The sequence below is a fragment of the Falco cherrug genome, chromosome 5 (assembly GCF_023634085.1).
Source record: "Falco cherrug isolate bFalChe1 chromosome 5, bFalChe1.pri, whole genome shotgun sequence".
Taxonomy (NCBI): domain Eukaryota; kingdom Metazoa; phylum Chordata; class Aves; order Falconiformes; family Falconidae; genus Falco; species Falco cherrug.
The window spans coordinates 91,288,776-91,312,755 of NC_073701.1; the positions used below are offsets into that span (position 1 = coordinate 91,288,776).

Consider the following 23,980-nt stretch of genomic DNA (forward strand, 5'->3'; position numbering starts at 1 on the left):
TAGTACTAAATTACTAAACAAAGTGGTAATTTTGTAATTGTTATTACACAATTAATAATAATTTAGTACTTTAGATGTGATGGGAAGAAAATACCTGGGACACTGAAGGGACATGGATACATTTTGGGGGTGTGGACTCCAAAGCAATATGAATTTTGAAGTATTGGTTTGTACACAGGCTGATTTTTTTTTACTGCAGATATTCTTAACTGAAAAACAGGTACTTCCCATAGATGATAAAATCCTAGAAAGCTAAAGATTGTGATATAACAAATTGTACTGAAAAATAGTTACCTATGAACATGTTGGGTACATTAGTTACATGTAACCTGCAATCATGAGAGGAATTAATGTTTCAGAAGAAAAGCCAATGCTATTTTGTGTTTTGGCATAGCTTTCAGTTTTCAATATCCTTCTTGTGGTTAAAATAAAGAAATCTTACGGGGTTTATTTATTCATCTGCTGTGCTTGATGCTAATGATTTTAGGATGATTAGGAATAGTCTCCTATAAAGTGGAGATTTTTGTTTCCTAAATTTTCCAGAATTATCTGCCTGATATATTCAAAGTGTCGGTCATAGCTCTTTTTACTCCTTGCAACAAAAAGCCTTTCTTAGAGATTTTTCTTCCTTACTTTTTTTTTTTTTTTTTTTTTGTCACAAGACTATTTTCTATGTTGAGAAAGACAAATTTGGAGAACAATAATCTCTTTGTGTCGTTAAAGATGGCTCTGTGTGTGAAATCTTGCTGATTTATTTGCCTACTAACTTATAAGCTGCCTAAAAAGCCCAAGTGTAAAAATTTTTTAAGACTTTTTCCTTGCAGCATTTCAGTATGTCTTTTATTGTAAAGAAATATTTTTAATGATCATACACAAAGTTTGAGGCATGAGTGTTTAAAGACTAAGTTTTTTGAGTTTTTGGCATCAATAGAACAGTGATTTACTTTGGATATAACCAAATTATACTTGCGGTCTATTTCAAGGCAATAAAAACAAACTGAATAACAGTAGACAGGGTGTGAGAATTCAGAGAGATTTAATTGTGTGCTTTCATTCTTAGGAATTGTTTACTAAGTCTTTCATGCTAATTTCAGGAGAATTGCATATGCTTCTAATGTGTTGTTGAAGCTTCTGTCAAAAACTTATTCTCTCTTTGAAAAAATCTAGGAATTCTTTGAAAAGAGGAAACTTAAATCAAAGATGAAGCTTCTGGGAGTATCATCTCCTAAAAGTTCAGCAGTCAGTTTAGATCTCCTCAATCTATATGTTGTTAATCAGATATCAAACAAAAAAGACAACACTGGTGAGTTTAGTGTAACAGTGTTCTTACTTCACAGTTAACAGGATCAGTTATCCTTAACTATTACTGCTATTATTTTAGCTCTTGTTCTTCCACTTATAATTTAAAGCTCAAATAAGTCTTGTTTTATTTTTAAAATAAAAGATTGTATGTATATACAAAAATTATGGTTGAATAAAGTCAGGCTGTTAGAGGACTCAAATAACTTTGGCAACTGCCTACTTCACCTTTAAAGCCTTGTACACTTATGCACCTTCCTCATTCCGTTCATTAATTTTACCCTATATCCATTTCTTTTTCCCTTTTCCATTTTCATAACTTTTGGGGAGCATTTGGAATAGCCTGTCAGTTCTACACAGAGTATCTTTCTTAAAATCCATTATTAAACTCCTAAAAAACCCCTACAACCTGAATCTTAACTCTTTACGTGTAGATGTGGTGCTTAAGGATGTGGTTGGACTTGATGACCTTTAAAGTCTTTTCCAACCTAAAAGGTTCTATGATTCTATGAATCTTATCCTCTGTGACATATTCGTAATCCAGATTGTAGAGAATTTGTTGTCCAATGCTCAGGAAGATTAGAAGGTGACTGAGGAGGGCAACAGAGCCTGTCTACACACAGTAGCAGACTGTAAATAATGTTATACTACAATGCCATTTAGAACAAGAGCTCTTGCATTGCTAGTAACAAAGAAAGCAAAAAATATGGCTTTAAATGGATTAAGAAACCTAAACAAACAGGTTTTCGACTCTAATGAAAATTCAGGAAGCTCCAAACTTTCTCCAAGCCCAGCGCTGACATTTTAAATATTTTCATTGCAGAGAACATGAGAAAGCCAGTCCACGTTGATATCGCTAAAGATGTGAAAATACCTGTTAGGAGGCACAACATAGAGCTTCCAATGTCACCACTACGTACACAACATATGTCAAACTTAGATGACATCCAGAACAGGTACTTACATAAAATAGGCAGTAGTTAAGCTATAATGAAGAGGTGTTTCATGATGGTCTTATATTTGGGGTATTAAGTGAACACAGATCATTTTAAGACAAAGAAATTTTACAGTCAGTCCTGGCATTCCAGTGATACTCTTACTATGAGAGAGTAAATGCTAAATAAAAAACTGTACAAGAAGCTGAGAAATTTTTTTAAAAATAATTTTTCTTTGCTCATGTCAGGTACATACACTAAGTTTATCTTACAGAGCAGGCTATTCAAACAGCATTTTCCACTTAACACTGTTTTCCCATCCAACATCAGACAACCTAAAGTGACTGACTCACATGCTGGCTGCTTCTAACTGCTAGAAAGAATCAGGCCTTTTTAGGATGTGTGGAAAAATACTCTTAAATTATTTTGAAATTAATATTCAGAATGTTTTTAATCTTACAGATCTTATATCTTGTACTTCATAGGCTGTTTTTATTCATTTTGTAAGGTTACAAAAGCAAGTATTGGACAGCAGAAGGCAGCATCTCTCAGAGAAAGTAAAATATCAGCATAATGTAAGTAGGATTATTGTTATCAGTGTTGTAAAGCTAAAAATGTGCAGCAATGACTGTATTTTTAAGTGTTTTTTTTCAAAAAGTGACAAAATTTCATGGATACTGAAAGATATGAAGACTTCCTCTTTAAGGCTATATTGATATATTATTTGCCAGTCATATTTTATATTTGTTCCTGCTATTTCTAACATAAATCCTGAAAAGCTCACCTTGTCTTAGGAATTTTCAAAAATATTTAAGAATATCTGTGCTGTAAGCTAGTCAGAAAGGACAGAGATTATGGGAAAGAGACTGAGGCCAACAGCAGGTAAATTAAAAACAATATGCAGAAATGTGAAATGATGAAATGTGAGACGCATAGACAGAAGTGAGTCTGTAAGAGGAACTTAAGAGAACTTTAAGTAGATACAGTTGGGAAGTTCAAACACTCATTGAGGTTACAGTCGAAAACATTCTTTAGATGGAATTTGGGCTTCCCCCCCCCCCCCCTCCCCCCCCGCCTCCACTGTTGCGTAAAAAAACTGACTAGACAACAAAAAAGTCAATGTGTTAGAAGACACTTAGTTTAGGTTAATTAGACTTGCTTGATAATATAGCTCCACTGACTCCTGCTGCTCATATCAGATAGGACTGAAGAAAAGATGCTTGTGGAAGATGCTTACATGGTATTATTCTGCATGTTCTTGGTCCATTCATAATGCCAAAGCATGTTTTCCTAGAGTGAGAAAGACAGATGTTTTTCTAGTGTTAGAAGTTCCTTTCTTTTGAGTCAGGAAGACTTATTTTGTACAGGTGAAAATTTCAGCTGGCTAATGTGTTTCAGCCAAGATTGCCATGAGCTACCACTACTTTTCTGGATATCACATTAAGTCAGCCTTCCCTTATGACTATTTTTCATCTGTTTCTCAAAGACAGAGAGAACATATTTCAGATTTAGTGTGGTCAGAAATAACGAATCAGAATGATACCTAAGTTTCTCCTCAACCTCCATTTGTATGGATAGATTTACATCAGTTCATCAAAACACATCATAATGCAGGGTGCACACACAGAAAGCTAGCTAATTTAATGTATCAATCAAAAAAGGAAGTCTAAGGCCTGTGTGTTGCAAAGGGCTGTTTTTAAGTCTTCATAAATTGAAGTATATCCAATTTAAGAAATTAAAATACATCCACTTTATTAAACAGAAAGAAAGGCTATAAAATTAATAATTTTCAGCTTTCTGGAAACTCACAGTTTGGTGGTACAAAGATTTTGTGCAATTAATATACAAGGCTTTTTCAGTCCATTAGTAGTTTGTGCTGCTTTCACTGGATAAACTGGATTACAGGCATTACTTCCATGTAGCTGTGGATACAGTGATATTTCACGAGTTTTGCCTTCACATTTCTCATGTTCTGATCTACTTGCGGTACCATTGTTGGTATCACAACATGCTAGAGTTCTCTTTACAATAGAATGGAGTGAAATATTTTTCATTTTACCAGTTAAGAACCAAGTCAGCTTTACCTACACATCTAAAGCTAAAAATATATTTATAACCATCAGTCCTCAGGATAACATTTGTATGTCTGCTTCAACTTAAGTAGGTACTTATGTGTTTCCCTGAAATAAGCCCTTATTACCTTATGTTTTTAATGAAAATACTTTATCAGAATCCATGAAAATTTTCTCTTGCGTATGGTATATGCGCAGAGATGTAAAAGATATGAAAAGGTTTGATTACTTTGAACTTTATGCTTACATCAAAACAGTTTTAGATAAGTAAAATACCTCTTTGCTATGTTTTGTCTAGTTATCACAGGTAACAGAATTAATGTATGCTGACTCTAGTATGAAACATGAAGACAACATAACAGGAGCTTTTAGTGCCTCTCCATTGCCCTTTACTGATTTTTGGTCCTCTAACTGTACACAACTCTCAGAAGAAAATTTCAACACAAACTTAATGGGCAACACTTGGGAACAGACCTATGAAGAGAAGCTGCAAAACCAGGTTTGGTTAATATTTAGTCATTTCCACAGAATTATTTTAAATTAACTTTCATTTATTTGGGATGTAGAGTTAATGTAATGGCGAAGGTAATTGTGAATGATTAACGTTTCTTGTATGCTGCTGGCAATGAATATTGCATATATACAAATATATTTCTTTCACTGTTATGAAATACACTTAACTTGAGCTTTTGTTCATTGAGCTTTCAGTATCGCTGATATCTGCAGAAAGAGTGAGTCACATACCGCTGGCTTTCTTTTGTTTCTGGCTTGTAAAGTTGGTTAAAGAAAGCTGAAATGTATATACTATTATAAATACAGCTTTCTTAAATGTACAATTAATTTAACTGGTTATCGTATGATCCCAGGTGATCACCATGACCTAATCTGTAATCATACACTGTCTCAGTAACATAGTTCTTACAGTATTCTCAATGCTCCCAAAAGGATTGAGAAAAGCCTGCTGTTTAATTCAAGTTAAGTTTAAGAAATGATTGAAAGTTATTTTTTCTGATGCCTGTTACTATTTTTTTCTTCTTGTTAACTTTTGGGTTCTTAAAAGAATCATCCTTAGAAAAGTAATAGCAAATATAATATTTATAAAATATATTATTTATTGAAAATAATTAAACAAATTCTACATGTATTACCAATGATATTTTAAAGTCTTGAGGTGAGGAAGGAGTACTTCAGGGCTTCAGAAAGGGAGATGTTGAGTTGTTCAGGGAACAGGTAAGCACAAATCCACAGGAAGCTGACCTGGAGGGAAAAGGCGCCCAAGAAATATGTTTTCAAAACACAAGGCCAGTCCACCTCAATGTGCAAGAGAACGAGTATGTTCTGGAGGCCAGTTTGGCTAAATCTGGGAACTCCTGACTCAGCTCAAATAGGAAAAGGAGGTGTGGAAGGAGGGATGGGCAACCCAGGAAGAATATAAAAGCTTCCCCTGAGCTTGGAGGGGTGGCATTAGGATGGTCAGAGCTGAAACTCACAAGTGTGAGAAGGGCACAAAGGAGGGCTTCTAGGTGTGTAATCAGCAAAAGGAAACCAAGGAAAATGCTTTCCACTGCTGTATAGACTTGAGACCCAGCGACAAAGGACATGGAAAAGTCTGAGGCACTCAAAATCTACTTTGCTTCAGGCTTTTCTGACAAGATTGCTCACTGTCATATCTTCAAGCTCAGTAGAGAGTTTGGGGGAGAGTGGCGCAAAATAGTATTGAAGGAACAAGTCGGGGAATCCTTAGTAACCTAGAGATAAAGAAATATATGGCACTGGACAGGGCACGTCCAAGTATATTGAGGGAGTTGAATGACACCACTGGAGGGCAGATGTCTATCATCTTTTAAAGACTGTGATGATCAGGAAAGCTTTTGAATGTCAAGAAATACGCAAATGTTATGCCCATCTGCAAAAATCTGGGGAAGTACCATCTCGCCTCTGTCCCTGAAATGGTTATGGAGCTAGACCAATTCCAAGGTACATGAAGAACAAGAAGGTGACTGGGAACAGCCGTCGTAGATTTACCAAGGCCATACTGTGCCTGATGAACTTGATTCTCTTTTACTAGCTCTATGAATAAAAGAGAGCAGCAGATAATATTTACCTTGACTTTAGGAAGGCTTTTGATAAGGTTTCCCAATGAAATCCTGGTAGCCAAAGTAGGGAGGTATGAACCAGATGAGCAGATAGTAAGATGGGTAAAAAAATGGCTTTTAACTGTCATGCTCAAAGTCTAATTAGCAACAGATCAGTAATGGCAGGGATCCCCAAAGATTAATAATAAGTCCAGTCCATCTTCATTAGAGAACTGGACAGTGGGACAGAATGTACCCTCAGCACCTCAACAGGTTCATGTATGACACCATATTGGCAGTGATCATTACAGCAGCAGGGCTGCTAATCAGAGGGATCTTGACAAGCAGAGGGCAACCAGGAACTACATAGAGTTTAACACAGGGAAATACAAAGCCCTGCACCTTGAGAGAAATAACCCCATACATCAGTGCAGGTGGCGGCTGATTGAGTAGGCAGTAATCTTGCAGAGAAGGACCTGTGGGTGCTGGTGGACAAGTTTTATAAGTTGGCAGTGCACCCCTGTAGCAGCAAATGCCAACTACACAGAGGGCTGTATTAGAAAAAGCATACCCAGCGGTCAAAAGCAAGTGATAATTTCCCTCTGAGCAGCATACGTGAGAACACATCTGAAATATTGCGTCCAGTTTTGGGACCCCCAGCAGAGAGAGATCAACAAACTGTAGGAAGACCAATGAAGTGCCACAAAAATTTTTAGGGAATTGGAGCACACGATGAATGTGGAGAGACTGAGCGAAGAGGGCTTTCATAGCCTGGGAAAGAGAAAGCTGTGGGGGCGTGGGGCAAACTAACTGCTGTCTTCCACAGTCCAAACAGAGTTACAGACAGGACAGAGCCTGAGGTATGCAGTGCAATGGCAAGATGTAAAAGCCACAATTTTCAACAATGGAAATTCTGTTTGTATAGGAAAAAAAACATTGTCAGAAAAGTAGCTAAGAACCAGATGAGGCCCTCCAAAAAGGTTGTGGAATCTCAGTCCTGAACAATCCTGAACGATCTAGCCTTGAAGCTGGCTCTGCTTTGAGCAGGTTGGACTAGGTATCTCTTTAGGTCCCTTCTAGACAGCAGCTTTCTATGATTATGTGATCTTCAGTGGAACTTCAGCTTGTTACAGTCTATCAAGCTTGTTCATACTATGGGAGGATGGGGTGCTAAAAGGACATTTTGCATATTAACAGAGATGGGCAAATATGGAAAAGTATGAGTACAGAACTCAGTTTGGCTGTAAGGTTTGGGTTTCTACTGTGAAGATAAAAAGAAGTAAAAATAGTGGAGAAACATATATATTGTTTGTAAACCCAGCTTTAAAGTTTTAAACACTATAACTATTATGTATATTCAGAGTTTGACAGCTGCTACTGTTTCCTCAGCCAGGAAATAGTTCTGATCAAGACCCTTGGATTACAATACCTCCAAGCCAGTGCATTTTCAGGAAGTCTGATACAATGCCTCCGGAACTGTTTAAGCCATTGCATAGGTAGGCAATGATTTTACATTCAAGAGAGAAATAACAGTCAAATTTAAGAAAATGCTAAGATAATGTGAAGGTTATTGCTACTTGATTTTTCACTGATTTTTGGTGCTTTTCAAATAAACAGAAATTGAAATTATATGGAAAGACTGAAGATAGTAAGCTATTTAAATTTGCTGAAAGAAAGCAAAATTTAATTTTAGGCAGGTGCTTGGAACCATAATCTATTTTTCGCAACATCACGAACATGATGGTGTTACTGAATTCACCCTGAGCGAGAAGCACAGATTTACTAAGAGGCCCAGGGAGGGTAGCTACCCCAGCTTTCATGAGTCACTGTTGCAAGTGTCTGATGACCTTGATGTTGTAGCAATTGAGCAGCTTCTCCACCTACATTGTTTACATTTGGGATTCCAGGAACAAAGCATTTTCTTTCCTTCTGTTTCATATATGATCCTACTACAGCTGTTATTATTTTTTTTTTTTTAGAATTGGTTCAAAAGTACTTTTATGAGAATACACACTTTGTTTTTAAAAGAAGGGATAGAAGACTAGAATATATTTCTTTTTGTATGTGCTGATTAAAAATCTTTTTAATCACAGAAGGTTAGGGCCAGACACATTTTTACTGAACATTTTATTTCAGTTTATTTCCAGGGGCTCTTGCCTTGGATCTAGTGGTATTACAAGGCTAATCTTTCTTCACTCTTTTCATTCCGTAAGTCTGCCATCTGGTTGAAAGTACCTGTCAGTCAGTCTCTAGCTTTGACTGGATAGAGCCATAAAAGGGCCATATATTATTTTGCTGTTCCTGAAGTACCTACAAACTGTTTGCCTGGGGAGTCGAGTGACTGATAAGCTCACTGACCACATCATAACTAGATGAACACATCAGCTTCCTGTCTTAGTGCCTTAACTTTCTCTTTCTCTCTTCTCCCAGCTTTGCCCGGCTTTCTCCAGCAAAACCTAAAATGGCAATAACATTCACCTTGCTGTATATCTTGCTGAATTTCTGATTAATATCTTTACATTAAAGCCTTTTGTAACCTTATCTCGCCTACATCTCCTCTTTCATTTCTACATAGACCCTGAGGCCTGCACTCATCTGCTTATGGCACCTCCCTTAGTCCTCTGACCATTCATGGTTCACTAACATCTCCTTTCCCACAGTTCTTCAAATCTGTTTCTTTGTATCATCCTTGTTTTGTTTTCATCCATTGTAGCCGTCTTATACCTCAAGAGCTGACAGTTCTCCTGAGAAGGGAGTTGCTTTCACTGTTGGTGAAAAGCAGGGTATAAACTTACATGGTTGTTTAATGTCATTGTAACACACTGATGGTGTAATCCATGTGCATACATCTGAGAGCTGTGGCACCTCAAGATAAATAAATATTAACTAAAAATTCTAGATGTCTTATTTCCTCATCTACTATTAACTTTTACTTAGCGTTACCAAATGTTCAGCTGCAGTGAAGAAGCAACATCTGAATTGCTTCACAAACTGGTTTTACTTTCCTCATGTAGATCTATCAAATTTCTCCAGAAATAAGCTCTAGTTACTGTTTTGTCTTTTAAAATTGTTTTGGGGAGGTTTCTGTAAGTAGAGGACACTCTCATTTAAGTTCTCTAGGATCTTTATCCAGTTCCAAGTATTTGCTGAGCAAAACTACAGAATTTTTCTCCAGTAAATTGTCTGTACTACATTTCAGTTTGCAAGTTCTATTGATAGTATTGCTCAATTTTTTTTAAAGAAAGGGTGTTTTTTGAATGACCACCTTTGGCACTTCTTTTTGTTTCAGAAGCCTCTCAACTTTTTGCTCACATTTTTTGAAAGGTCAGTCAGTAGATCAAGCCTAGAAAGAAAAGCAAGGAAAATGCTAGATTAAGAGCCAAGTAAGCTTTCATGCTAATGATGCTAGCATGATAGCATCTTCAAAACCACTACTATCAGAAGTGAGGTAGGGAAGTATGGGCAAAAGAAAGTGTCTGACAGGCCTTCTGACAGCTGAATAAAAAAATTCTGTGCTGAATTAGGATTACTGACCTTGAGTGAAAATGGAAGTAATTTCCTAAAGAGACCAGGGATTAAGCAGTACACAGAGCTTATTAGAGCTTTCAGTACAGGAGAGAACTTTAGTCTTGAAGAACAAACTATTTTTATGAACAGAAGAAGCTGTCTTCCTCTTTTTCTTTCTCTCCCTCTCTCTCTCTCTCTCTTTTTTTTTTTTTTCCTTTTGTTTTGTTTTGTTTTCCAAAGTGAACTTCTTTGGTCAGCTGGTGGAGCAGCAGTGACATACTGTGGCTGATTTATAAATCACAGTTTCCTACTCAGGATGATGTGCTCCAGGTCTTGGTATGTTTGGAGTCACCATGAAACAGAATCCCTTTTAAGTCAACCTCGCTATAAAGTGGAAAAAAAATTCAGTTGATGTCATGTACCTTTGGGACAAAAGCAAGTGTGATGAGCAGTAAAGTCTTCGAGAATTTTATCATCAAATTATCATTATTTGTTGTGTTAGTAGTTAGCATTTTGCTTATTTATTTACTGAGCAAACTGTTTTTTTCTTGTCTAACCACCCTCCACCTCATACCCCTCAGGCTAGACTATATGAATTCTGCCAGGAAAAACCCAGTGATAATGACCAGTAACAAAGTGGAAAACAGTGAAGGAATAAAAGAACCATTGTTTGATGTTGCGAAAGAAACTGCAGAACTGAAAGCTCCCCAAGATGGAAATGATTGTTCCTTTCTGGCACTGTTTGAAGATGAAAGCCAACCAATACATAATAATCCTTCCACAAACCATTTTAATCCTTTTGTTAACCAAAGCAGTACTGATATTTTTTTCATTGATCCTGATGATAGAAATCAAATGGCCAACAGAAATTATCCTTATGATACTAGAGAAGTTTATCCTGCAATCAATCCAAAAGAAAGTCCTGTAGACAGACACCTTAAAGGCATTTTCACAGCTCCAGAACAGGTTTTACTTAAAAGTAACAGTGCCTCAAGTGCAAGCTACAAGAAAACCAGTGGACTTCATAAAACCCACATGCAGGACTGTTTTGAGGGACAGCACTACTTCATACCCTCTGAAAAGAAAGAAAAACATGCAAACGGTGCGTGTCAATATTTTAAGGACATATATTCTGGGGTTTATATTCCTTTTAAAGACATATGCTTTTATAGTCAGAGATGTGTCTGCCCTGACTGAAAACATGTAATGAATCTCCAGAATACAGTAATTTAGTTTTAAGTCAAATTATTTAAATTATTTTTTAAAGTTAAAAACCCATTACTTTTCAAATTGCATTTATGCTATTGTGTTTTATGATCAAGGTTTACTTTTTTATTTTAGATACATTTGCTTATCAGCAGATGAACTTAAAGAAGAACATGCAGAACTACGCAAGAAAAAAAAGGTGAGTGCCATAGAAATTACCAATCTAATAACTAGTGATAACTGCAGAGACCTTGCTGAATTGGAGAAAACCTGCTAAGAGGCCGTAAAGACAAAATTCTAAGCAGTATTACTGAGGACCCAGGTTTTCCCAGTGAAAACAGTACTGAATAATGTGAACAAAACAATGCGCAGGTAAGTCCTTTATACCATTGTTCATCTGCCTATAATAACTACAGAGAAAAACTGTTTCATGAGACAATTTTGAGTCCCTGAAGTTAAGCTTTTGCTCTGACTTGCCTTCTAAAAGACCCCGTCTCCTTTACCTTACCACAGAGGAAGTTAGTCTCTTCTCTGGGCTAAAGTTAGCATATGTGAGTGCCCCATGTTTTACAAAAGATGTTCTTGTCAAAGACTCAGATCCATTAACACCTTCCATTTTACAAAGCAGCACTATCTTCTGCCATCTCTCATATTACATTTTGCATTTCAGCAGAAAAAAATTTTGTGAACAGCAGATTCTTGGTGTTAAATCTCATGTTCAGAAATAAGTTCAATGATCTCAATAGTGGGAAGCATTTCATGGTTACTGAAGATTAAAAAACCCCAAACCCTGAAGACAAAAAAGTCACCAGTAATGACTTTAATTGGGGGGGGGTGGGGGTGGGGGGGTGTTGGGCGCGGAGTACAGGAGGGGAAATAATTTACCAGAGAACTCTGTGTTTGCATCTCTCAGTGACAATGATTTTGTGGCAGAATCAGCCTGGAGACAGAACCAGCTCTTTGCATTTGAAGAGGTAACTTTTATGGAGACATTTTTTTTGTCAAACCTACTGTTTGCACCATTCATCTGAGGTGGTGATCCAGCTGAATCCTTACTACTAATGCTTCATTATTTTTAAAAGTTCACAGCAGCACAAGAAAAAGTGTGTAAGTTTGGAGTGAGTTCAAATCTTCACAAGATGGAGAAGGGTTAGTATCATTGATACATTATTAACTCAAAAATAATTTTTTTTTCCTGTGAAATTGAAACAATTACTTTTAAAGCCAGGAAGAAGTATTTTGATCTTTTTAGGATGTTACATTTGATGAGGGCTTGTATTTTTGATTCACACAGCACCGTATAAAAATGACTAGCATTGCCAGGTAATTAAGAACTACTTGTGTTTGCTTTTCCTTGAAGTGATAAATTCAGGTTAACACGTCTCTGGTGAGTATTACACACCTTTTTTTTCATTGTCCCATTTCCTCCAAAGTTGTTCCCTAAACTGAAAAGCCAGATCTGGAAGTAGGTGTAACTGCTGAAACAAACAAACAAAAACACGAGGGAGGTCAAGAGTACTAATCTGAACACCATAGCTCAAGTTAACTAACATTACCATACAATAAAAGTGCCAGTTAAATGCTAGTATTTTTCTTTCTTTCTCTTCCTGCAGACCTCTGCTGATTGGAAGGAATCTTAGACATGTGTTTTGTATAAATTAATATATTAATTAGATGTTTGACATGTGCCATTTTATTGGTCTAGTCTTTACTATTCTTTATTCTCCTTCCTTAGACTATATGCTGTCATTCCAGTTGTGGACAGAGTGAAGGGGAATCAGCAGCGAGATCCCACGTCCTTTTTGCTCCCCCAGTAGCTGTAGGGGTCAGCTGTACTGGCTGCATTTCAGAGCAGAAGATCTCCCAAGAAAAAAACCACGTAACTTGCATGGCAGCCAATGTGTGCAGGGAGTCTCCTGCATTCCCTGCCTGCCCTTGCTCTGCAAAGGCCTTCCTCCTTTTGAGTAGTGCAGCTCAGCTGCTGGTGATTAACAGCTGATTAACAGCACAGCGGAAGCACTGGGGCTCACTTTCTGTTAAGTTGTGTTGACCTGAGAGAAGAATTAGTTATTGCCAAGAACTGTATTGACCTCACTAACACTTTATTCTTTGAACAGTATCTTAAAACTACATCAGAAGTAGTAATGTTTAATTCTACAGGCTGTACTTGAGAGTGGCATGGTTGGTGAACTTTTGGTGAGTAACTTTTCATCTTGTTTTTCAGATGCGGAGTCATCACTCAGCAGCCAGTCTCCCAGTTACTCTCCAAGGCCAACAGACACCTGTTTCAGCTCTAGTCCTGACACGGTGAGTACTTCCCCTTTATGGGTTCACAGGGGTTCATTTGAATGATATCTGTATGCCCGACTGCATCTAAGGGTGGATGTAGCTGGAATCTTATTTATGGTTTTGTTTTGTACAAGGCAACTTCATGTGTGAGGAAGACAAGGAATGATTAGCTGTAAATTTTCCTAAGTAGTTTAACAGCCATGTCGTCTGGTCTCTAGATAATGCCAGGCGTTGTGAAATTATAGTAACATGACTGTGGGAAGATGCTAAGCAAGCTTCTGCACTCTTCTTTAATGTATAGCCGCTTTACATTACATGCCTGTAAGGCAGGAGGATTTGACACACTGTGTTTTCAGTCCTTCTTGAACACAAAAATGCCACAATGTAAGAATATAAATTCTGTGTGAAAGTGAAGGTCCACCTTACCCACGCTCTCTTCAACAAAGGCCAGGATTACATCCTTGGAGAAAGAATGAAAAAAACCCACCCAAACAACCCAAACCAGACAGTTCTGGCCTTTCTGTTTATTTCATTAACTTAGTTCTTAGTTATTGAACTATTTAAACAGTTGCATTCACACAATTCTGTTCAAACAGGCTGAAGAGGAAGACACAGCCAAAAAGAATGAATATCTGAATGAACAGTCCTTGAAGATAGATGATGCCTGCCTAGTCTCAGCCTCAGCAGGCATGGAGCCCCCCAAAACCTGTCACCCCAGAACAGTGCCTCTCCAGCCTAGCAGTATTTTGACTAGAGAAGAAGCAAACCCCCTTCAGGAGAAAGACTCTAGTTTATGTGCCACAGAAAAGGAAAACAAAATCCATACCGCCCCTTCTGAGGGCAGCCCATTACACCAAGCTCTTAAAAGAGAGCAAGTCACCCGCAGTACCAGGTGTGATGCTTCATCGCAGACTGAGAGCTCTGTGACAGAAATACGGAAAGTGGATGTTGCCACCCAGTGTGGCACCACGCGGGTGTGCAGCTGTGGGAACTCCCTCCCCTTTGCCTGCAGCCCAAGGCAGGTCCCTCCTCCCAGTGCCACAGGCACTGCTGGAAGGCACAAAATGTCAGTGCATGAGGCGCTGCAGCCTGTGGGCACAGACAGCATAGCAGGAATAGCGGCGTTTTCTTCTGAGGCTGAGTATCTGAGTTTGGGTGGCGGAAGGACTCTAGAGGTGCTGAACTATATTGATACAATGAAGAAGAGAGATAAGCAGTGAGCAACTAGAATGGCACGTAAGAAATACAGAAGTTTTGTCTTGTTCTCAATGTGTTTCATTGAACTGACATATTTTAATTTTTCTAGCCTGATTGGAAAAAATACTTTTTTGCTCTTTGCTTTAAATTAGTATTAACTATGGATATCTATCTACCTACTGCTGTCTCTAACTATGGATATTTCTATAGATCTCCAGCTGTTACAATAGCCTAGTACTAGTAAATATATACCTTAGGAATTAGATTAGTGTCCCCAGCATATATCCGTACTATTCTGTAGTTTGGGATTGACTTTGCTTCTCTTGAAGGTAGTAGAAAGATTCTGTTTCACTTCAAAACATATTTGATATGGCTCTTAGTTCAGAACTATTATCTGATTCTTATCCATTTTGACAGACATACTAGCCTTTGCCATATGTTTGTACTAAATACAGAGATGGGCAACAACAGAAAATGTACATCTGCACACATAGAATACAATGTAATTTAAAAAGAACAAATGTATTTGTTTTTACAAAACCCCAATGTTTAATTTTTCTTCCATAGCAGATCTATTGAGTCATTCTCTAGCTGTTAATACTGACAAATCTTTTACGTGCTTCTGTATTTTGCCAGCAGACTGAAAATCTGAAATGCTTTCCTCTTCAGTATTTGTGTGAAGCTACAAATCACAACAAATAAAAGTTTCTGATAATATTGTTTCTAGGTTATATTCTTTCCTTCTAAAAAAGTTCCTAGTAAAGGTGGCAGGGAGACTCACTCTGTTACTGACATCTTCTACTTAAATATCAATATAGCTTTACTATACATACGTATCAATCTATGTTACTATACATCTGTTATATGTGTGTGTGTAGGCTAGTGTTAGCCAGCTGGCTGTGTGCAGGGATCCTGCTCATTACAAACTGGGCTTGGGCAAAAGCTATGCTGGAGACTATTCCTTGAACAGTGCAGGAGATTTTCTTTTATGAGGTTAATATGTTGTGCCTTCTCCCTTGCAGACAGCTGTTAAAAGATTCACTGCCCTTATTCCCACCAGGTCAGTTTCTTTTATTTCTACGTTTTGTAATAAAAGATTTTGTGGATGAAGGGATGTGTGTCACCCAGCCCTGATGAGACTCATTACCATTCTTTGTCCTGTTCTCATCATGAAACTAGCGGCTGTGTTTTCTGCTGGGTTCTGTTTTTGAAGCTAAGAGCCATTTTAGGTAGCCACGAGGTCTATATTGTTCAACAGTGTTCAGGTTTATGGCTATGCCATTTTGGAAACTGCATCTCAGAAAATTTCCCTGGACTTTTTGGTACTTGGAAGAAAAAAGCATTGTCTTTTACATATATAAATTGTGTATGTGGGAAGTGGTTTGCATAGCTGGGCCTTTGAAATGTGTGACATGTAGCCAATTCACTGCCCACTTCCTAAGGCTTGACATCAGCAGATTTTCTCTTTTAGGTTGCCTCAATTTATTGTCAAAGCAACCTCTCTGGTCATTTTTTTTTAATCTGAAACTGCAATGTTCATCTTCTTCGCAGGAACTACAATTTATCTGAATAACAGCTATGACTTGCTGGAAGCTCAGCCATCACCGGTAATTTGTAAGGGACAGTTCTTCACTCAGCGTTACGAAGCTCGTTCAGATTGTGCCCCATGAGCAGCAGCCTGTGCTGGCTTGAATGAGGAGATCTCGAAGGCGTGCCCTTTCCCAGCCGTCCCCCGTGCCTGGTACGTACCTGTCAGCCTTTCCAGCGGTGCACATCCAGCTTCTCGGCCCTCCCCACAGCCGACACTGCTCCAGCTCACTTGGTCTGCCAGCCTCCTGCAATATGCTGCGTCACATTACAGCTAAAAGCTCCAGCGCAGTATACTTTAGTTTGGAGGGTTTTTTTATTAGACGGGCAGATATCAAATTGCCGCGTGGCCAGATAGTTCTCTGGTGGCTGGGCTTGGAGAAGTGCTGAAGTGACCCAACCTAAGACAAACTGCCATTAACTTGCAATGGAAGTTACACTACTGACCTCTGCAAGCGGCATTGTTGTTGGGACTTTGAAATTTTGCTTTGTTCTACAGTGACGTGAGCTACCCAAATTCAGGCAGGTACTCCAATCTGCAGAGCAAGCCTCTGCGCAGGTTGTATTTGCGGTCTGCTCCTATGAACCTACAGGACAAAAAGCGCAGGTCAGAACTGGGAAAAGGGAGCTGGTTGCACTGTATGGATATATATGTCGAGGTGTTCAAATGAAGCAATACCTCTTTCTTAAATGATCTCTCAGAATTTCAAACCTTTCGGTGGGTATAGCTTATCTCCACTTCAGCCACTAATACAGAAGCTTTCACAATTTGTCTGGTTCCAGCCAGATTTCAGCCTAGGCTGCACCGTTTCCCAGTAAGGACTGAAATTACATAGCTCGGTGCCAGACACACATTTTCTGGCTGGCTGTCTGTGAGAGCTGCATACATGTCTCTAACGCAGTAATGCGCCACTTGGGATATGTCAATCACCACAGATAATCATGTTCCAAAGCCTTTGGATGAAAGCATATAAAATCCAATTACCTTACATTTTTTACCTGTAATTGCAAAGCAATCAGAAGAAAGAGAACTGTCTTTGTAGTGGTATGTGTGCTGGCAATGATGATAAATAAGGTAGTGTGCTCATTTTAGCCACTAGAGGAGTATTTTAAAGTGTTTACATTACTATTATTGCATTAGAAGAGAATCATGCTTTCACCTTACCTCAGTGCCAGTCTCCCCTGCTGCTCAGGTGCTTTCTTTCACCTGATTTTTTTTGATTTTTGGGAAGAGTTGAGTTTGGTTTAATAGTAATCTACTCTCTCTCCTAGTGGTAGCCTCAAATCATGCTTTCTTCAGCTGATGCTTCAGCACCCAATGCTATTAATCCACCAATATTTGTACCCTACAGTAATGACCATCATCCCAATATATGGTCAGGCACCACCAGCTTTCTCTGAGGCAACAGCATAGGCAGAGACGCTCCTTTTTCATCCATGACAATCCTCCTGGCCGTGTGCTAAGTCTCTGGGGAGGCCACAGAAATGTGTTATGTTTTTAACTGTGTTTGGTAAGCATCAATTATAAGTTGAGTTTTCTTGGGGAAAAGGAGAAAAGGGTATCTGTAACTAACCAAAAACTAGGTACATTGGTTTAACAGTGGCACTCAAATGCTTCTAAATACGCATTAAAAAAAACCCAAAAAACTCTCATGGAAAATGTTACCCTAAGCTTCAGTGAGAAGCAGTTTTAATATGCAGCTGGTAACCTTTTTTTCCTATAAAATCAGCTCTAATTACAGTAACCTGCAAGGTAAGGTTTTCTGGGTAAGCACCAAGAGAAATTTTCTTTCATTAATGGGGCAGTTTGTTGCTGAATGTTATTATAGCAAAAGCCTCCACAAACTTTTTAGAAATCCTTATTTCATTTTCATGAAGGATTATCATTGTGGGAAATGAGAAGCTTAAGTCTTTTACACAAGTGATTATTTCTCAGGTGGAAACTGTGAATTGGCTTTTTAAGGGTTTTAGCAGACAACAGATTCAGAAAGGATGACATTTCCTAGGAAAAGTATTCAACTCTCCACATCCAATGCCTCATCTGTTCCCACAAAAAGAGAATGACCTCTCTGCAACACTTCATCCTCTTCTCACTGACAACCTCTGACGGATTCAGAGCTTGCTTCTCCAGGGCTGGTGATATTGAACTCCAACGTCTCATAACTGAGCTGAATACAAGGTGTTTGCCCTCTCGCCCAGCCACACTGCTGAAAATTCACACCCTGCACCTAGACAGTGCTTGCTCTGGGTGCTGCAGCTCACTGGCTGTGAAAGCCAACGGACACCAGCTTGCACTGAGCTCCTGCACAGCACGCTGGCGGCTGCAGATGATGCCGATACACCGGCTCTGTGTGAGGTGACGGGGAATCTTGAGACAAAAGACAGAGGGGTGGAAAGTGAGTGAAGATACGGCAGGAGGCTGCAAGAAGGCCACTGTATTATTTAATAGAGCTGAGAGAAAATATTTCCAAATTAGCTGTTTGTGCATGCTTGCAGAGAGAAGGCCGCAATTTACTGCTGCAGTGTCAGGCTCAGCACACAGCTGGCCTGGCCAAAGGACCCAGAGCTGTGGCCGATCACAGGACAAGCCAATACATCATATTGCAGGAGATTTACTCTCTTCCCTGGCTGGAGGTAATTCTCAGGAAATGGGAGGCCTCTAAGGAGGTTTGCTTTCCAGAGAAGCTGAGCTCCCTGCAAACAGATACATTTTTGGAGAACCCCAGATCACCTGAAGCTGGCGGCGTTCTCCGAGCTGGACCAGTCCAAATCCTGCTTGAGGCAGGGCCAGCTGGAGCAGGTTGCTCTGGGCCACAGCCAGCTGCTGTCAACAGCCACCTGGGCTGGGGGTGGGGGGATAAACCGTGCCAGGTAGGTGACCCCAGGGAAGCTGTGCCGGCTCACAGCAGCTGCTGCAGGTGGAGGCAGCTGCTGCCTGCAGTGGTTTCCACCCTGCGCGGTGACCCAGGCAGGAGCCTGAGGCTGGAGGAAGAGGAGCTGTAGGCATGTGAGGAACGAGGCTGGGTGCTGCTGCCCTGCTCTGCCCCCACCTCCTCCAAGCACCGCTCCTGCCTGCCCTGCCTCCACTCACCCGCATTTCCCTGCAGCAATGAAAAGCAGCAGTGCTTCACCCCAGCACAGCTCATACCCCAAGTGCCACAGCCGCAGGGCCTTGCCTGTGGCAGCCCTGCAGCAACGCCTCAGGGCTGGCTAACAACGGGCCCCCACTGTCCTCCCACCAGGGACCCGGAGGGGGTCCCAGTGCCCTCAGGGTCTCCCTATGCATCCCACCCACCACAATGAAATCTGATGTGTAGAGATAATGTAAAAGCTACCCAGCTAACAAATACTTTGCTTGCTCTTGATTTTTTTCCATCATTTTTAGCAGTCCGTGAGAGAGTGGCAGGGACACCAGTTTAGCTCCAATGCTGTGTGGGGCAGCCACCTCCCCCTCTGCCCCCCAGCCAAGCTGGGGGCTGTGGGTACCCTGAACACCAGGGAGAGAGTGGAGGAAGCCACGTAACGTCAGAGACTGGCTCTGACTGCAGTCACATCTTGTGACAGTCCAGTAACAGGGCATGCTGTTGTATGAGACATCCTGGACAAAACGAAGAAGCTCCTCAGGATCAGTCAGGGTTTGATGCTGTCATGCCACGGGAAGATTAAACACCACCACTCTCACAGCCAAGCTTACTCCAAAGCACCACTTCCCAGCGGTGACCAGGCCATCCACTGCAGGCCACGACTGCCACTTTGGGGACGGAGAAGTCCTCTGGCGTTCGCAGGATGGCATGTTACGTGACTGCCGACAACCTCCCCCTTCCACAACTACAGCGATGCTAAATGACACCGAGGGAAGGCTTCAGATGGACAATCTGAACGTGAGATCTGGCGGCAGCTGGCTGGGGACGTGAGGTCTCACCAGCCTCAGCTGTGGAAATGCTCTGAGAGGGAAGAAAAGCTCTGGGGGTGGCAAGGCTGCAAATGCCACAGCACTATCCAAGGGGACCAGAGACATGTCTAAGACAGGTTAGGTGGGGCAGCACAGGCCCTGAGCATTGTAATACAGACCCCCCCACAATTTTGGAGAACAGGACTAAAACAAACGCAGCCAGCTATGCTATGGTTGCCTGCTCAGCACCCACCCTTCAAGTTTTGCCTGGTGGAGTCTCGACCAGCCCAGTCCATGCCCCTCACTGGGGTTTCTGGGCATGCTGGGAGCCTGTGTCACAGTGCTGGGGTGCTGCTGTCCCCTCTCATGCTCCAGGAGCTTCACTGTTCTCCTCCCTCAGGGTACCCACGGCCACGGCAGCAGCTGGGGAAGGTCTTTGCGTGGGGCTCCTGGTGGGGACCTCTTCCTCGGGAGACTAGAGGACCCTTTCAGCAGGGGTCTGGGAGTAATGATGAACTATGCGGGGAACATAAAATCAGGGAGATGGTGAGGAGCAACACTGGCAGAGACCACAAGCAAATGATCAGCAACTGGGTCTCCAAAATGCACCGCAATGTCCTCAAGCGTGAGGGCACCCTGTTAAGAAGAAGGGCAGGATGTGTCAGCAGAGTGGGACTCAGCGCGGTGCCGAGGGCTCGCCCTGCCTCCACGCCTTGACACTGCACAAACTGGCAAATGCAGCCAGGGACAGGAAGCTGTACACAGTGACTGGGGGAAATCCTCTCTCTGTCTCTGTGGTCTTAATAGATTAAGCAGTGAACAAACTTGCAGTGCAGTGCCCAAGAAATGTAAAAAAAATAATAATAATTGAAGAACAAGCCTATGAATATCTGAGATCCTGAAAAGTAAAACCGCTTTACAGAGAGAGATCTAGACCATTTGATCTGCTTGTCAAAAAAATCAAAAGGAAAACCGATTTCTGCATAGATGTGGCACCACAGGGAGCAAATACAGGCACTAAAGGACTCCAATGCAGTTATCTACCAGAGGGTGACAGTGCCCAGCACCTGTTCTCCTGCCCTCAAGCCTTGCTGGTTCACAGGGTGACACATCCTATCTGTCTTCTCAGTGCCCAGTTGGCCCAGAGGGTCCGGCTCTGGAAAGCAACACTGTGTCCTGACTCGCTGAGGTGTGGCAATCCATGCTGAGGTGTTCACACGGAAGCTGTTGCACCCTCAGCCCAGTGCCCATCATCTGTCTTTCCTTCCCTCTAGCCAGGACAGCTCGACACTGTCCCATGTTATCATGTGGTGGTGTGGCAGAGGCACCATGTCCCCACGCTCTTGCCTCTCTAGATGTCCTCCATACCTCATGCCCGGATTGCTTCCTCCAGCCCCTCCTAGGGATTCACTCCTTGCTCCTTCTACCCGTTTCCTCGGCAACCTGATCCAAGCTCAGTTCCACACATCACCTTCATTAGGAAGTTTGGCTAATGCAGCCCACTCTGCCCTCAAACTGCTTGTGCATCTCCAACCAACTTCCTGATGGGCTCCAAACCCCTCACTGCTCCTTCAGGCACGGGCCTTCCCCACATCTCCATCCCCCTTTCACCACCTTTGATGAAATTTAAGCAAGTGCATAAACTGTTTTTCCAACCACTTTGCTGAAAGAGGTGAGGGGCTTAATTTTTCCTTCTCACACCTGCGCCCCACCAAGGGACGTGCTCCCCAGAACCAGTGTGCTGCAGCTTCTACTCTCCTTACACCATGCACAACTCCTGCGTCCTTGTACGGATCTATGTACTTAACATGATCTGAAGAATAATCCACAAAGTAGGGCTTGCTTGGAAGTTTTCCATTTCCCTAGTCCCTTTTCTACTTGAAATAAATTGTACCTAAGCCCATCCCTGTGAGGTGATGGTGTCGCTGCCTTATAAGACCACGGGCAGGTCATTTTGGATGCAGGCTCCTCTTTCTTCCTTCATATAATACACAGCTTACAGCTCCATATAAGACACTTGGCTTTTCTTTTCGGCATTATGGATTCTATTAGAGCTTTTGTGGGATATGACAGTACCAAAAATCAGAGTGTGCTAGCTAAGGCAGCACTTGTCTGAAAAACAGATGGATCCTTGCATCCTGCTGAAACCCAGACCCAAAGATCTTCTATAAAACCATCTAGCCAAACAAAACCCCCACCTCCCTCCAGAGGTCTCAGACTGGATTGTTGCCTTTTTGTTCTATCAAAATCAAGATGCAGAAAGTTATTTCTGGTAGCTCTGCAGTTAACTCTCAAAAGGCAAAAGCTTTCCAAATTTCAGCTCTATGCAGAGCTTCTCAATTAATTATACACACACACGGTACCAGGTAGGGCACATATATTAAACAAGTGAGGGAAAACCTGCCCTGGAGATCAGCTAATGAACAGCCTTCGACAAGACCAGTAAATGCGCATGGCTATTCCCCCATGGATTTCAGCTGGCTGCTTGACTGGTTGAATGCATTAATCTCTCCATCAGGAGGAGGGCTGAGATGCCATTCATTTTGGGTCAAGCAGCAGCTGAAGAGCTCTGAAGAGCTCAAGAGGAGCTCTGTGTGTGTAGGGGGTGGCTAGAAGGACGCCAGCTCAGGGGATGATCCCCGACAGGTTTCTTCAGCCAGCCCAGCGCAACCCAACAGGGGACCACCGAGATCAGAGAAAAGGACCTTTTTTTTAAGCTTACTTTTAACTTCCCCACTTAATTCCTACAAACCATAGCAGCCTTGAAAACAAGCGCTTTGTGCCACGCAGGAAGCGAAGGCCACACAGCACTGTACGGATGGTTTTGGTTTGGATGCAGAACCACCCAGCCTTGACGCCTGGGGGATCTGATCTTGAAAATGCTCATGAAGATGTGGGAGCAAGCTACTGCCTCAGTTCAGTTCTGCAGATGGCAGAATCTGTTTGGCAGAAATCAATCCGTCAGTAGTTGGTTTGTGATAGTAGCTGGAGCTGAAGGACATGAGAGAAGGCAAAAAAAAGGAATGTTTCACAGCAGAGCCACCAGCTTTTCATTATCCCACAAAACTGCCGTGTGGTTTTAGTGACAACACCCAACACCTTTAGAAGCACTATCAGCCAGAAACCTGAAAACATAACCTTCAGCGCACAACGATAAGCTTCCCCTCTCCCCTCCCGGAGATAAGCGCCATCACAGACACAGGTTTGCTGAGCAACCTCCCACTGCCAGCATCTCCCCATCAGCTACGCTGCTGCTGCCTGGGATCAAGCTGCATCCCGGACCGAAAGGCTACAGCTCTGTCAGAGGCAATTCTGGATCTTGCAAGGCCCTACAACAGATCACACGGTACCTGCAGCAGGCGGAGGTAACAGGACCCATTTCCACTCGGTGTAGCGGACGCGATTCCTCTGCCGCGCTGGGGAGCACAGCCAGGGCAGCCCCCAGCATGGCACAGCCACAGTCACACTGCTCTCTGTCAATCATCAAATTGTTTTAAGCAATTTCCTTAATAAAACACAAAGAGTTAGGACATTTCCCCGTTAGAAAACAGCAACTTCTGCCTTTTGCCAGTCGATAATCAAGTCTGACAGTATAAACTGCTGTCACAAAATTAGACTGTGTTTGGGCAGGGGACACTGGAAACCAATGGGGGGACAATTGGTACAGCTGGCAGCTCCACATTACTGCATTGAGCTCTTCAAACAAATCCTTCAGGAAGGAAGGGACACCTACCCCGTGCGCCATCATCACAGAAATGCTCTGTGGTTTGAAATGTATCGTATTAAGACCATATTCAGTTATTACCCTTCGCTTATTTCAGGCAAGCTTCTGGGTTATTTTAGCTCATTTTGCTGAGCAGTGCAATTTTGCAACTCTAAAAGGCAACCCAAACACCCAAACAAAGGAGACCTTGAGAAAGA

The 23,980-nt window shown here is 41.5% G+C and overlaps 1 protein-coding gene across 1 annotated transcript; it reads left to right on the forward strand.

Moving 5' to 3' along the window:
• The first annotated feature begins 1,141 nt into the window (after window positions 1-1,141).
• C5H12orf40 (chromosome 5 C12orf40 homolog) lies at window positions 1,142-15,582 on the forward strand. Its single transcript, XM_027815441.2, has 11 exons — window positions 1,142-1,303; window positions 2,123-2,255; window positions 2,743-2,809; window positions 4,605-4,805; window positions 7,771-7,877; window positions 10,470-10,990; window positions 11,230-11,293; window positions 12,008-12,068; window positions 12,177-12,243; window positions 13,319-13,401; window positions 13,980-15,582. The coding sequence occupies exons 1-11, from the start codon at window positions 1,201-1,203 to the stop codon at window positions 14,601-14,603; spliced, it is 2,031 nt and encodes a 676-aa protein (XP_027671242.2). The 5' UTR covers window positions 1,142-1,200; the 3' UTR covers window positions 14,604-15,582.
• Window positions 15,583-23,980: the final 8,398 nt, after the last annotated feature.

What these genes read in the sequence shown, in the direction of transcription:
- C5H12orf40 (XM_027815441.2), top strand. Translation starts at nt 1,201, where the DNA reads ATGAAGCTTCTGGGAGTATCATCTCCTAAAAGTTCAGCAGTCAGTTTA. An exon ending in CTGTTTAAGCCATTGCATAG is followed by an intron (nt 7,878 to 10,469) that starts GTAGGCAATGAT and finishes CATACCCCTCAG; the next exon opens with GCTAGACTATATGAATTCTG. An exon ending in TCAGCTCTAGTCCTGACACG is followed by an intron (nt 13,402 to 13,979) that starts GTGAGTACTTCC and finishes CTGTTCAAACAG; the next exon opens with GCTGAAGAGGAAGACACAGC.